Source organism: Zingiber officinale, chromosome 2A (genome assembly GCF_018446385.1).
Source record: "Zingiber officinale cultivar Zhangliang chromosome 2A, Zo_v1.1, whole genome shotgun sequence".
Taxonomy (NCBI): Eukaryota; Viridiplantae; Streptophyta; class Magnoliopsida; order Zingiberales; family Zingiberaceae; genus Zingiber; species Zingiber officinale.
In genome coordinates this window covers 131,074,844-131,091,013 of record NC_055988.1, presented here as the reverse complement: position 1 = coordinate 131,091,013, position 16,170 = coordinate 131,074,844, and the positions used below count along the sequence as shown (strand labels likewise).

Genomic DNA, 16,170 nt, shown 5'->3' with positions numbered 1-16,170 from the left:
GCTCGTAACCGACTTCTTCACCGATGTCATCACCGCCTCTTGTTGTCGAACCATCCACGTTGCCTAGTGGTGAGCGACCCTCTAACCCACCACCTTTCTATCCCCCTCTCACTTCTCAAAACCAACATCCCATGCAGACTCACTCCAAAAATGTCATCTACAAACCCAATCCAAAGTATTTTCTTCATACTAGCCTTCCATAACCCTGTGAACCCTCCTATGTCACGTAGGCGCTCAAAGATCTAAATTGGGTACAGACCATGCATGAAGAGTATGATGCTCTTCTCTGTAATCAAACTTGGACTCTTGTCCCACCTTCGCTAAACCAAAATATTATGGGTAACAGGTGGGTGTTTTGCATTAAGCATAATTTTGATGGATCAATTTATATGTATAAGGCTCGCCTTGTTGCCAGGGGTTTTCATCAGCGTCCTGGTGTTGATTTTCATGATACATTTAGCCCTGTTATTAATCCAGTAACAATACAGATTGTTCTTAGTCTGGCTATGAATCAGAGGTGGCGTCTTCACCAACTTGATGTTAATAATGTGTTTCTTAATGGTCACATTGAAGAGGAGGTTTATATGGCACAACCTTCGAGTATGCGTAGTGCTGAGTTTCTAGATCATGTCTGTCGTTTGCATAAAGCGTTTTATGGCCTGAAGTATGCTATTGGTGCCTGGTATTTGGAGCTTCGCGCTTTCTTGGTCTCTCCTTGCTTTGTCGCATCTCGGGCTGATACCTCCTTATTTGCTTATTTTCAGGATGATACTCTTATCTATTTCCTTGTATATTTTCTTGTATTGTCCCCGGGGCTATGGTGTTGCAGTAGGACATCCAGGTTGTCACCCAGGCACCCGCGGTTCGATCCCCAGCTATGACATATTTACAAGAATTTTTCCTCAAAATAGGGGGTGTAATTAAAGGATGCTGGGCTTCTGGGTTGGCCGCTGCATGCACTTCCCAATTTATTCTGGTGCCCAATGGGAAACTTCTGTGGGGCCTAGCTGGTCATCCCCAAGGATAGTCATGAGGTTAACTGAGATTATCATTTTTTTCATAGTATGTAAACTTCATGCAAAATTTACGATTAAAGATCTTAGGGCACTTTCCCTCTTCTATGGAGTTGAGTTTCGCCCAACCTCAAATGATCTTCTCTTGTCTCAACAAAAGTATGTCATTGATCTTCTCTCTAAACATAACATGCTTGACTCCAAGCCGGTCTCTATTCCTATTGTTGTTGGCTCTCGTCTTACTTTACATGATGGGTCTTTAGTTTTTTATGTGACTAAGTTCCGACAAGTGATTGAGAGCTTACAACATCTCCGTATGACTCGTCCTGATGTTTCCTTTGTCGTCAATAAGCTCTCACAATTTATGCATGCTCCTTCAGAGATGCATTGGGCGCTGTAAAGCATCTACTTCAGTATCTCAATGGTACTAGGAATCTTGACATTCGTCTTCTTACAGATACACCTCTTATGGTTTCTCCAATGCGGACTGGGCAGGAGATCCAGATGATCAATGTTCTACGGGTACATTTATTATTTTTTTAAGTGCTAATCCGATTTCCTAGAAATCTACCAAACAACGCACAATTGCGTGATCTTCAACTGAGGCTGAATATCACGCCATTACCTCTGCGACATCTGGAATCTAATGGATTAAGCCACTTTTGACAGACTTACTTCTTTCACTGATAATTTGAGTGTCATCTATCTTTCAGTTAATCATGTTTTTTACTCTTGGATGAAGCATCTGGCTATTGACTATCATTTTGTTCATGATCTGGTGCAAGCCTCCAAACTACGAGTTACTCATATTCCTACTGAGGATCAGTTGGCTGATGCACTTACCAAGTTGCTTTTTCGACCTCAGTTGTTTTGCTATTTACAGCAAGATTGGTATCAGACACCATCTTGAGGGGGTGTATTAGGGAATAATTATTATTAGTAAATACCTATTTATTTCTAGTTATTAGGGAATAATTATTATTAGAAAATATTTATTTGTTTCATAATTATTAGAGAATAATTATTATTAGTAAATACTTAGTTATGTTTTAGTATTTTATATATTTTCCTATTTTATGTGTTTCCTATATTTCACTTGTAATGATATTTATATACCATATATTATCATTAATAAAGTGCATGAATTCTATCATCAACGAGAACGTATAACTCTATAGTGAGATTTATTTTATTCTTCTCTTCTATTCTATCGAAGAAATAGAATTTATTTGATTCAGCCCCAGGCCCAAACCTGAGGTGAGGCTTAGGAGGCGCTTGCCTTAGGCCAGTTCCAAGAGGGGCCCAAATATTATTAGTGTGTCATGTAATTTAATATGTATATTTTAATTTTAATGAAACTTGCATCATCGATTCCTTTCCCTAATTTTTTCCGATCGCGACTTGAGAAGTGCCCCTCTGTCGATCGCCTGATCCTCACCCTAAATTTGCCGTCGTGAAGTGTCGCTGTGCTGATCGCCTGATCCTCACCTTAATTTCGCCATCGCGAAGTGCCGCTGTGCTGATCACCTGATCCTCACCCTAATTTCACCGTCGAGAAGTGTCAATACTTGCCCTAATTTCACCATGAACTTTCCTCTTCAAGGGTGGTTGTTTCTAGTTTTTTGCACGGCCAGCGATAGCAACCTGCCAGCCTCTTCGATTAGTCTTCCATTTTGGTAAGTTTCTGTTTGATCTGTGTAGTTTTTATTTCTGATCAACTTTGCTATTTTTGACTTCTTGCTTGCGACATTAGTTCTCTTGCTTTTGAATTGGTGTGTTTTGTGTGGTTACAAAAGCAAGGAAAAAGGTGAGAGGGAGACAAAAGCAAAGCTTATTTTTCTTGTTCTCTTCTGCCGCTCTGCTTTTGCTCCTTAATTCCTATTAACTCCATCCAATTTGATTCAATTAGTTTGTATCATTAAATTAGTTAGCTTTTTGCATCTAGAAGCAAGCTGGAAAAAAGGATTTTATACCTCCTTCGTAGGAAAAGCATGAGAGATCTAACAAGCAAATCCACATCTAACAATTTAATTGGATTTTGCATGACTGATCACTAATATTCATTGCATTAAATACTAAATATAGCAAAAATAAAGACCAATTGATAAATTTTCCAGCAACAATTGGTCAATTATTTGTGCCCAAAATAATTCCTTTAGATTGGTTTGGCCCCAAGTACAAGAATGCTGACTCATAAAATTTGATTGTGAACTCACTGAAGTAGGAGATATGCTAAGATGACTTTTTTAGATATAAATAGTTGTTTTCTTCCTATTCATCTGTTTGAGCTTAGCTCTTTGGCTCCAATCTACCATTTTGATGTCATTTTATGCTCATTTGCCATTGTAAAGGAGGACCTAATTGAATTAACCTCCCTAGCAAAAAATAAGCAATGAATAGGATCCCTTGTGCTACACTTGAATTGTAGCATCATAAAATTTTCATGACTAGTTATGAGTACAATTATAGTCATTTGCTATTCATGGCTAGTTTCGAGAGAAACAAGAGTTAACCACTATAGTGAGTGTTTCTTTATTTCTAGTTAGAGATTTCTTTTGTTCCCTCTTTGATGGATTGAATGGATGTTAGTGAGCATTTTTTTTTTTTACTTCTAATTAGATATACTCTTGATAGATATCCCTCACAAAGCTGTCTCTACCTCACACTACGAATTGAGCTTTTTTGATTTGGATGTGTTCTTTTCCAAATGCTTATTGTCCTTATATTGTCCGGAACTTGCAGGGGAAGTGAAGTGAACCAATCTGGCATAGCCAAGGACGCAGAGTTCTTCCCAAACTACACACGATGACGAAAACCCTCAAGTAAAAGTCTCTTCTTTTCTATCCTAAATGTGTCTTTTTCTTATCTTTCTTTAGCTCTCTTTTCTTTTTCTTTTTCTTTTTATCCTTTAAACTTTTTCTCTTTTCCCTTCTTCTTATTTATTTATTTTCTTACACATTGATTTTTAATATTGTTTAGGTATAATATATAATCATGCCTCCAAAATATTTATCTGGATCTCAAAAAAGAAAAAGACACTACAACAAAAACCCTCATAGACATCGGTTTTCCACCGGTGTCTATTAAATTTTCGACCGATGTCTATGAAGGCGATGTAAAAGGTCTGTCATTTTAGACATCGGGTTAAAACCGGTGTAGTATCACTTAACGACACCGGTGTTCGAATCGGTTATTAACCGGTGTAGTATCACTTAACGACACTGTTTCATCAACGGTGTAAAACTGATGTAATATTATATGTTAATAACACCAGTTTTGGCAGCGGTATACGACCAATGTAATATTAGTTAATGACACCGGTTTTGCAACGGTGGAAAACCGATGTAATATCAGTATTTTTTAACAGCATAAATTTAATTTCCGAAATAGTGAAAAACCGACAATAACAAAAAAAAATACATAAATATTCACAAATTACACAAATATTCTTCATTCAACAGTATCCATAAAATACATAAATATTCACAAATTACATAAATATTCTTCTTACAACAGTATCCATAAAATACACAAACATTCTTTTTACATCAAAAGCTAATAGATATCAGAATCAAGGTAGAACATTCTTTTAACAACACATCAAGGTAGAACATCGTGAGTCAAAAATCAAGCTGAGGCTACATTAAATTATGAGAATCAGAATCTGTTCAACTTGTTATACTGCTCCATTCTTCTTGCGCCTTTCATTTCCCTAATCTCACTGCTTTTCACCTTTAAATGCCTAGTTTTCTGAGTTAAAACATCCACTGTTTTAATCTGTCAAACAAAAGTATCATTTGGTCTACTTAACTACAGCAAAGAACAAAAACAGAAGAATTATACATGCTGCAGAAGTCCTAGAATATCACCATCAGAAAGAAATTGACATGGGACAATATACACAATTTACATTCCATGCAAATGCATGCATCATCCAAAGTTTTCAAAAATCAAATACCTTTCCTACTCAAATGTAATCTAGCATGCATTCAACCCACTCGAACCACACTTCATCAATTTCAACTCTGGAGTACTTAAGATTTGTAAACTGTAAAAACACATAAATAATATATTAGTAAACCAAAACAAAAAATCATAGTTAAAAATGCAATAAGAGTACTAGGTAACAAGATGACTAATTGGAATGCTTAAAAAGATAAACATTCATCAATTATCTCAACCACATCATATAGTGATAGATCTATCATTCCTGAGAACTTAATATAATCCAAACCAGAAATTATTACAACGAAGTTAATCATAACTTGGTTTCCTATTGCATTTTTAAATTTTTTTATAAGATAGTGGGCATGCTAAAAGATTAACCTGGTTTCCTATTGCACTTGTAATGCAATGAGAGCGGAAATGGTAAAGATGCAATTTTGATTTATTTATTTTTTTTTCCAAATATCTGCTCTAGCTCTAACGAGGTCGGTCTAGTTTTTCTAATCTCTATCCTTCTAACATTTCAAATCAAGCATTTTGAAAGCTTTTCAGTCTGGTTTTGCAATGAGAACTACCAACAAACTAAATTTGGAATGCAAAATATCTAAACCAAAGAAAGTCCCTTTCTAATTGATACTTGCAACAAAGAGAAAGGAGAATACTTTATATAAAGTTAATTCATGATCAGGACCCAATAATCCACCATATGTCAAATAACTAAAATAAATGAGTATATGTATCAAATAAAATAGAATACTAAGTTTTTAAAGGCTGCTGTGGAAGACTATTGTTCATAATGCTTAATTCATTGAAGGATAATTGCGCGCATGCGCATACACACCGATACACATATATATATGCAATTTAGCACAAAAAAATCATTGTAAAATCTAAAACTTTCATATATGACACTTAGTATATGCTGCTTAGAATATAACATAGATAATATGCTCCTTCTAATTAAAGTGTAGAGATTGATAAGAACCGACAGCATCATACAACAAATTACTAGGCATGATAATGGTTGAATTCAAAAATCATGGAAGGACCAAGAGCATCATATAACAAATCAGTGACCCTGAATTCTATTGAACTATTAATCATAGACGAGCACATAGCTGCCAAAATTGAAATAGAGAAGTTCAAAGATTACATAGAAACACCGATTAATACATGTTTCATATAGCAGCCAATTAATACATTTTGACATGGAGAAACAACATCAAACCCTAAGTTGCAACTATTAGGGAGACCTAAAGACAAACAATGTAAAAGCCTTCGCACAAAAAATAGAAGTGTGGATACCAAATATGCAATTTCTTCTTTCATATCAAACCTAGCAAAGAATCATTGGATCACTGTCATCTTTGGGAAGCAATGAGATTTCAATTAAAATAGAACAAATTTGAGGATTTTTACATTCTTGATTTGTATAATAACTGGTCAATTGATTTTTATAGGGAGAAGAACCAAGTAAAATATAGTCAGTGTAAAATCCTTAAGAGTTGAAGTCGAATTATATTTCAACTAAAATACAGATTAAATCAATGACAAATGATAATCAAAGTGAAGAAATAAACAAGTAGACAACATGTTCCATTATCACAACAGTTCACAGAACCTAAACATTCTAAAAACACTAAATTTAAGAATTTATTTGTGGTAAAGAATCTAAGCTTGCTGCGCATGAAATGTAATGAATCTGGAATGCAAATGCTAAACACACTAGGAGTTGAAGTCTTACGAAAGGTCAGGTGCAAGAAAAGGTGACGACGCTAAAGTTAATGCAGGCTGATGACTTTGACTCTGGAATCTACAATATCCACAGTTCACACATGATTACAGTACACTCTTCTTCATAGCAAACAACACAGAATAGGATCCACATGAAGTCAACGTACTCAACACCAACTTCAATAACCATAAGTAAGAATTTAATGTTTAACTTAGCCACAAGTTCAGAACTTAGCCACAAGTTCAAATGCTTGTGCACCACCAGGAACATCAGCCACTCTTGTCACAATATCGTCTTCATCAAAGTTCTTAATTAACCTTTCCAAAAGGCTACTTTTTGATAACAAAGGAAACTGCAAGAAGTACATGAATTAATTTTATAGCACAAGGAATTTGCCTATCCTTGCAAACTAACTCAAAGCCATGAAATCTAGCACGGATACCAAAAATGATCATTATCCAATATACTACAACATTCAGAATAAATCTGTTTCAAATCCTTCAATGAGATATTTAGAGTGCCTAAAATGGTAAGTACTGAATAATCCACATTGCTTGTGAGGCTAGGCCATGATTATATAAATGCCATGACTCGAACCTTGAAACTATGACCAGTAGAATTGAAAAGTAGTTACGCCTTCAAATTGTTGCAGCTATGTATTACTTGCGAAACAAATGCAAGTGTAGGAATATTCCAATCAAAACTTGGCTGATGTCAATTTGGAAAAAACTACAACAATATCAAAGCTTAAAAAAAAACATTCCCACTTCAATTGATTTAAGTTAATAGTATGATTTAGGAATGCAAAAGATATCAATGAACATGACTAATTGGTACAAGCCAATTTCAAGATAAAATTCTGAGTTAGTGTCCTTGCCTTGTGGAGATGGAAGGTCATTTCTTCAACTTCGACAATAACATCACTAGGAAGTCCTGTTGTGCAAAACCTGAAAAATACAAATATATAATTTGATGTCTTATTTCCTTATTCAGGTACAGGTCCTCCTGAAAGGTTATGTGGGGAAAAAGTGAATACAGATGATTTTATTGCATTTGGAAGCTTACGGTAGAAATAAAATTAAGAAACCAATATCAACCTTCTGCAAGGTAGCAATGATGAGACCAACATAATTGGTTAAGTTTCAAATGTCGCCAACATAAATATCAGAAAACTATCTTGCAAATCCATAATGTGTCATGAAATTATAAGGACAAGCATTTCATCTACTGAACCCGTGGGGGCATCTTCAAGTCAGTAACAGCATGCATGCTAGCTATTTCATTCTCTCAAACGTAGTAGTCGATACTAATTAACACATATCTTGCTCATGCAATTGTAGTCAATATAATCATATGAGAGAACTTTGTTGCCCATCCAATGATTGGAAAAGTAAAACTATGAGAAGCAGGAAATTCAATAGGAAAATTTTGAACTAGGTACCACATCCAGTGAAATGAATTTGCAGAAAACCAGCAATGACATTCTTCTAGATAAGAAGCACAAAACTGATACTTCATAGAGATTTTTGCTAAAAAAACTTCATGGAGGTGTAATAGATCAGAGTAAAACCTTTTCAAAGGCAGGACACTTTTTGAATGCCAAAATTATATATGTCATCAATATCATAAATCATATAAGTACTTAAAATAGAACCAGAAAATAGCGTGGAGATGTAAATCTCATAAGACATTACCCAAACTACCAAAAATAAAATAAAATGACAGATCTAAACTACTTAATTCCTGCAACCTAGAAAAGAAGAAGTAGGTCTAATGACTTCAATTATTATAGAAGTAGATTTCCAGTTGACATCAATAAACGAAGTAAAAGAACAGAATGAACCATACCAAGCTTGCCCTTGTTGGTGGAAGGCATCGGGTTTTGATCCCAGTTTCATGCATGCCATCTTGTACGTCCTAAGCAAAGAAAGCTCAAAACAAAAACTCTCAAACAGAATCAAGTAGAAACCAAGAATCCCTCAGCCACCAGCTTGATTTTAGAGTGTCTTGGTCGATGTTAAGCCTATCTGCTTAAATTGCTAACGAAATCGACAAATCTACAGAAAACCAAAAGAAACAGGCTAAGTAGCAAAAAACTTTGCAGCTTGGTTTCCGAGTCTAGTAGCAAACATCCGAAACTCTCAACCAAGAGGAACGCTGAGTTCATCGCCCATCTATCCAACTCTATTAGACTCCTCTCATCTGTGCAACCCTAAAAATGCCTCACCTGAAGCAATGCCAATGACATTCTCCTAAAACTCACAGATCTGATCTCCAACTCCAACCCTAGTTAAAAATGCGGATCTGAAACAGTAATAGAAGATTAAAAAAAAAAATCTTTTATCCGGAATCAAGGTCGTAGTCCCATGGTAACCTCGGTAAAGCGAAGAAGGGCTCCTCTTCTCACCCAAAGGGAGGAGTTGGAGGAGATGCGGTGTGGTTGGACGGAGAAGCAAGGGCGTCATGTGTTGATCCTGATCGGGAGAGGAAGGGGTGTCGATCTAGGAAGGGGAAGAGGGAGATGACGCTGAGAGAGATGGTCGGACGGCCAGCGGCGAGGAGGAAAGTGGTGGTGGCGTTGCGACGGTATACGGTGGACGGCGCGATATAGGTTTAGGTTTGGAGTGAACTTTGTGAAGTGTTGCAAATTTTGGCTGGTGGGAAAATTAAATTATTTTATTTTGATTCATTAATACCGGGTTTTAAAAACCGCTGTTAAAATCGATGTCTATTAACGAAAAAAGGCGCTCATAGACATCGTCTAAAAAACCGATATCTATGAGCGAAAATCTGTGCTCATAGACACCGATTTTTGGAAAAACCGGTGTAAAATACTCAAAGACATCAGTTTTTGCTTAAAACAGTTGTTGTTCCACTAATGTCTATGAGAGTTTTTCTTGTAGTGAGAAAACAAAGAGAAGAGGCACTTATTCAAAGTCAGGCAGGAGATATTAATAAATATTTTAATATCAATAACAAAATGACTACGGAACAGAAGATTGAAAACATTATGGATGTCGAACAAGAACTTGTGAATGACTTAGATGAAGAAGATAATGATAATATTTCTGATATTCAGCCTGAAACTATAGATTAAGAGATCATTTCACATATGAATATTGATGATTCTGGAAAATGGGAAAACATTGATCAAAATTTAAGAGTTTTTTTAGTGGAAAATTGTCTAACTAGAATTGATGGCATCTTGTTTCCTAAAGATAAAGCTGGTAGACATTTTGATGCATTGCATTATAAACGAATACTGCAAAATAGAGAAAAAAAAGGATAGAAAATGGTTAGTTTATTCATCTTCCTTGGATAGAATATTTTACTTTTGTTGGAAGTTGTTCATAAATCACAACAACAAGAATACAATTAGTCAATTAGCTACTAAAGGCTACAAGGATTGGCATAATTTAACTCGATGTCTTACAATGCATGAAGGAAGTAAGGAATATATTGGTTGTATGACAACATGGAATGAATTGGAAAAAAGATTGAAAAAAAAAACAAGACAGTTGATGAAAGCATTCAGATAGAAATTAATAAAGAAAAAGAGCATTGGAGATTAGTATTAAAAAGGTTAATTGTTATTGCCTATAGACTTGCAAACAATAATCTAGCATATCGAGGAAATTGTGAAAAGCTTTATATTGAGAATAATGGTAATTTTTTGTAAATGATTGAAATGATTGCTGAGTTCGATCCAATAATGCAAGAGCACATACGACGTATTCAAGCACATGAGACACATTATACATATCTTGGTCCAAAAATTCAAAATGAACTGATTCAAATGTTGGCAAATGAAGTAAAAACTGCAATTCTTAGAAAAGTCAAAGAAGCAAAATACTATTCAGTTATACTAGATTGCACTCCAGACATAAATCATGAGGAACAAATGTCTCTTGTAATACGTTGTGTGGATAATTCAACAAACTCTGTTATGGTTGAAGAATACTGGATAACATTTTTGAAAGTGGATGACACTTCTGGATTTGGACTTTTTACTGAATAAAAAATGTGTTGAATGATCTCAAACTTAATATTGATGATATAAGAGGACAGGGGTATGACAATGGATCCAATATGAAAGGAAAGTATAATGGGGTGCAAAAAAGATTACTTGAAATAAATCATAGAGCCTTTTATACACCTTGTGGATGTCATAGTCTGAATTTGACATTATGTGATATGGCTAATTGTTGTTCTTAAGCTATGTCTATGTTTGGAGTGATACAACGTATTTATACATTATTTTCCTCTTCTACAAAGCGTTGGAAAGTTTTTAAAGATCATGTAGAAGGCTTGACAATTAAGCCATTGTCACAAACTCGTTGGGAAAGTCATGTTGAAAGCGTGAAAGCTATAAAAGAACAAACATCAAAAATTGTTGGGACAGAAAATGGAGCTAGAGGGGGGGGGTGAATAGCTTGGTGTGATCTCGTGCTCGTCGTTGCTTGTTTCTTCAAAGATATGCAGCGAAAAATGCGAAGAAACACACACACAATGCTAACAAGAGGATTTACTTGGTATCCACCTCACAAGAGGTGACTAATCCAAGGATCCACACACTCACGCACCCTCCACTAATAAAACACTCCTTTTTGGTAACTATCGAAGGCAGAGAAGCCCTACAATATGTTGGATCGAGACGCGCTAGAGGGGGGGGGTGAATAGCGCTCGTGGCTATTTCGTTTTTCGAATAGCAAAACTAACGAAGTAATTAAAACGCAGCGGAATAAAATAAGGACACACAAACAGAAGGACACAGAGAATTTTACTTCGTTCAGAGCCTTGATCGACTCCTACTCAAAGGCTCGCGATCCTTATCGCTTTGTGTGGGCAACAACTATAAGCTCGGTAAAATGATTACAAGATGAAGTACAAGTAAATGCAAAAACTAATTATACCGACGACAAAAGTAGAATCTCGGAGCTTCGGGGCATCGTAAACTTGTAGCAGTACTTTCGGGCGTCTTTCAGAGCAGCACGTTGGAGACAGAAGACTTGGAAATCGTTGTTGTGAGCTGCTTGTCGAGACCCCTTATAAAGGCTGTTCAAGGCGCCTTCTACTGTTCACCAAGGCGCCTTGAATGAGCCAAGTCAGCCGCGGAGATAAGTGCTGAACTGGTCGAACTTTATCAGGTTCAAGGCGCCTCCAACCACTCCAAGGCGCCTTCATGAAGCTGTCCAAGGCGCCTTGGCTTCCTTCAAGGCGCCTCCAAGCTTGCTTCGCAGCCAGCTCAGGTTTTGCACCTGAGGTGCCTCCAAACTCCATGGAGGCGCCTCGGACACTGTTCATCCGAGAGTAATTGTGCACTTTGGTACCTGCAAGATATGTTAATCACACAAAATACCCTACAGCACAAAGTTAGCATAAAATGATAGTAAAAATATGATCAAGAATATTGTGACAGTCTCAGGACTGTCTGGGTCTGACTTCGAATTTCCGACCGGAAACCCTAGGTCGCCTGATGCCTACTGTTCCCTCTACGGGGAACGCGTCCTCACCTACTCCACTCAGGAGATTTTACCTGTTGCAGTGTGATCCTTCAGATCGACTGGACTTTTACTCAGCACTCGACGCTTCCGGACTTTCTGCTGGACATCCACTTCCCGGCTAGTCCAGTCTTTCACCTGGTTCGTGACACCAGGACTTTCCACCTAGGGTTACCACCCCCTAGGACTTTTGCCTGAAGCCATCAACCTGCCAAGACTTTCCACATAGGGTTACCTCCCCCTATGACCTAGGGTTACCACTCCCTAGGGTTTTTCCCTTTGCCTAACCGCGGCTAGGACTTTCCTGAAATACTCAAGCAGACTTGTTAGATCACAAGGTTCCTTAACTTTGAATCCTTTGCCATTATCAAAACATGAGTTCGATCGTCGGATGATTCCCGCATCAACAATCTCCCCCTTTTTGATTATGGCAACTCGAATTCAAAGTTAAGTAAATAGATATCAAACAAAAAACATTTAAAGCAAGCTTAGCAAATTATTTTGCTAAGGTAAACTTTATGAATTTAAAGTATAGGCTCCCCCTTAACTGTTGCTCCCCCTTTAATATTCATTATTTTTAAGTTTGAAGTATTTGAGTTAAGTATTTGAATTTTAAGTATTTGAATTTTCTACTCTCCCCCTTTGCCATATATCAAAAATAAGCAACAATAGTCTTTTGATTTAACAAGATTTTGACAAACATTTAATAGTTTAGCTAAGTGAGAAACTTAAAACTTATACAACTACTAGAAAGTGGATCTTTTTGATAGTTTATAAGGCTAGTAAAACTATAATTTTTATTTAGAATACTTTTGAAGTAGCTTTTTAATTTTTGAAAACTGTGCTTTAAACAAGAGTTTATAAAGTTAGATTTCAAAGTAAGCTAAGTTTTAAAGTTTTGAAAATAAAGTTAAGTTCTTTGCAAGTATTGGATTTTGAAAGCTATGGCTTAGAGAAAAAACTTAGCTTAATTTTAAACGATACTTAATAAATTTTAGGGCTAGGAGGGAGCAGAGTAGCTAAAAATTTGGTTTAGAAAGTCAGTTGGTCCTTAAGTCCAAGCATGAGTCAAGTTTAATAGATTGACTTTTAAGAGGTATCAGAGCCGTAAAGATCAAAGCATGCTTAACCAGATAACTGAGTGTCCTTTACCAACTGTCTAACCTTTAGCTACTTGCTGATTGCCTGCAGGGCAACAACTTTCACATGGTTAGTCAAGTTAAGTCAATTTGGTCCAGTTAGCTTTGACTAGAGCTAGAGGACTTGACATGATTGATGTATATTGTGTGTTTTAACGCCCAGACTCATATTGATGCACAGATATAAGCATTCTTGAGTCCAAGCTGTACCCTATGCATCTCACACCATTTTAAGTCTTTCAAACACAATCAAGGTATACCTAGGTGTTTGTGAGATGCTCTAGCTTAATTCTAGGGGAACAAGATTTCTAGGGGGAAGCTTAGGCTAAGTCCAACTTTTGAAAAATATAATAAATTGGTATTTTAAAAGCTATTTTTCTTAGATTTTGAAACAAAACAAGATAACAAAATGAGACACCTACTCTACCCAACATATTCCTATTTGCCTTCTAAGTGCACTGAACTCAAGTTCAGGTAAGGGTTTTGTAAAAATGTCAGCTAGGTTTGATTTGGACTCAACATGGTTGAGTGCAATTTCACCTTTAGCTACGTGATCCCTTACAAAGTGATGTTTTACCTCTATGTGTTTAGTCCTAGAATGGTGAATAGGATTTTTGGTCAGATTAATTGAGCTGATATTATCAATAAAGATTTTTATATTTTTATATTCTAGTTGATAGTCTTTTAATGTATGCAGCATCCATAACAATTGAGATGCACATTCTCCTAGAGCTATGTATTCAGCTTCTGTAGTGGATAGAGCAACACAATGTTGCTTTCTGGTTGACCAACTTACTAGGCACTAACCTAGAATCTGGCAGCTACCACTTGTACTTTTTCTATCTAATTTGCACCCAGCATAGTCTGAATCAGAATAGCCATAAAGGTCAAAGGTGCAAGTTCTTGGGTACCAAAGTCCTACATTTAGAGTTTCTTTAATATACCTAAGTATTCTTTTAACATATGTTAGGTGTGACTCTTTTGCACAGGATTGGTATCTTGCGCACATACCTACTGCAAACAATATGTCGGGTCGGCTTGCAGTTAGGTAAAGTAAGCTACCTATGACACTCCTATAGTATTTTGGATCTACTAGTTTTCCTTCAGGGTCAGAGTCAATGTTAATGTTGGTTGCCATTGGAGTATTTATAATTTTTAAATTTTCCATGTAGAATTTTTTAATTAACTCCTTAGCATATTTAGTTTGATAAATGTAGATTCCATCTTTGGTTTGTTTTATTTGTAAGCCTAGGAAAAAGTTGAGTTCCCCAACCATACTCATTTCAAATTCACTTTCCATTAATTTAACAAATTCCTTTAAAAATTTTGAGTTAGTTGAGCCAAAAATTATGTCGTCAACATAGATTTGGGCTATGAAGATGTCTTTTTCTATAGTTTTTACGAACAAGGTCGGATCTATTTATCCTTGGTTAAAGTCTTTGGATATTAAGTAATTAGATAATCTTTCATACCATGCTCTAGGGGCTTGTTTTAGTCCATATAATGCTTTTTTAGTTTAAATACATGGTTCGGGTAGTCCAAGTCTTCAAAACCTGGAGGTTAGCTTACATAGACCTCTTCCTTGATAAACCCATTTAAGAAGGCTAACTTAACGTCCATTTGGTATAACTTAAACCCTTTATTTGCTGCATAGGCTAATAACATCCTAATGGACTCGAGTCTAGCTACTAGAGCATAGGTTTCATCATAGTCTAAGCCTTCGACTTGACTAAACCCTTTGGCTACTAGCCTAGCTTTGTTTCTTATTATATCACCGTGATCATCCAACTTGTTCCTAAAAACCCATTTGGTGTCTATTATTGATTTATCTAAGGGTTTAGGTACAAGGTCCCAGACTTGGTTTCTCTCAAATTGTGCTAATTCTTCCTGCATTGCAATGATCCAGTCTGGGTCAGGTAGAGCTTCTTCTATAGTCTTAGGTTCAATTTTAGAAATAAGGGCAATCTGACTAAAGTTTCTATAGGATGATCTAGTTCTGACTCCTAGGTTTGGGTCACCCAAAATTTGGTCAGGTGGGTGAGAGGTACTTACTCTAGTTGGTCTCAGCTGTGGGTCAGAAACTGGTTCTTCTGACTCATTAAGGTTAGGTTGGATTTCATCATCTTCTATAGCTCTTGGGGTGATGTCAATATTTTCATTTATATTGGATAGGTTATTTTCTTCATCAAATATTACATTAGTTGTTTCTTCAACTTTCAAGGTATTTTAATTATATACTCTAAATGCTCTACTGGTAGAGGAGTATCCTAAAAATATTCCTTGGTTAGACTTGGGTGTAAATTTTCCTAAGTAATCTTTAGTATTTAAAATGTGAACTTTACACCCAAATACTTTTAGATAGTTTAGATTGGGAATTTTATGGTTGTAAAGTTCATAAGGTGTTTTATTGTGAAGTTTGTTAATTAAAATTCTGTTTTGAATATAATTTGCAGTATTTATTGCTTCAGCATAAAAGTGATGATTTAAATTATATTCGTTTAGCATAGTCGGAGCGGCTTCTTGTAGTGTTCTATTTTTGCGTTCCATGAGACTATTTTGTTGGGGGGTTCTAGGACATGAAAATTCATGTTGGTATCCATTTATTTTACAAAATTGGGTAAACCTATGATTTTCAAATCCCCCCCCCCGTGATCACTTCTTATTCTTTTAATTTTAGTATCTTTTTCATTTTCCGTTAATTTGCAAAAATTATTAAATATTTCATAGGTTTCATCTTTTGTTTTTAGGAATTTTACCCATGTGTACCTAGAGTAGTCATCAATTATCACTAAACAATATTAGTTTTTGCTTAGTGATTCGGCTCCATGTGAATCAAA

At 35.9% G+C, this 16,170-nt stretch overlaps 1 protein-coding gene across 2 annotated transcripts; it reads right to left on the bottom strand.

Annotated features, from left to right (window-relative positions):
• Positions 1-6,725: 6,725 nt before the first annotated feature.
• LOC122042332 (BTB/POZ domain-containing protein At1g30440-like) lies at positions 6,726-9,213 on the bottom strand. 2 transcript variants are annotated; one of them, XM_042602380.1, is made up of 4 exons: positions 8,921-9,213; positions 8,542-8,750; positions 7,571-7,640; positions 6,726-7,045 (listed from the first exon to the last, which is right to left on the bottom strand). In XM_042602380.1, the coding sequence occupies exons 2-4, from the start codon at positions 8,598-8,600 to the stop codon at positions 6,917-6,919; spliced, it is 258 nt and encodes an 85-aa protein (XP_042458314.1). In that variant the 5' UTR covers positions 8,601-8,750; positions 8,921-9,213; the 3' UTR covers positions 6,726-6,916. The 2 variants fall into 2 exon arrangements, with proteins under 2 accessions (XP_042458314.1, XP_042458313.1); XM_042602379.1 differs by having other exon boundaries at positions 8,542-8,997; positions 9,068-9,213.
• Between the last annotated feature and the right edge of the window lie 6,957 nt (positions 9,214-16,170).

Excerpts from the sequence above, each read along its gene's own strand:
- LOC122042332 (XM_042602380.1), bottom strand. The coding sequence starts at position 8,600 with ATGGCATGCATGAAACTGGGATCAAAACCCGATGCCTTCCACCAACAA. Across the intron at positions 7,641-8,541 it reads CACCAACAAGGGCAAGCTTG|GTTTTGCACAACAGGACTTC; the intron begins GTATGGTTCATT and ends TGTATTTTTCAG. Across the intron at positions 7,046-7,570 it reads TGACCTTCCATCTCCACAAG|TTTCCTTTGTTATCAAAAAG; the intron begins GCAAGGACACTA and ends TACTTCTTGCAG.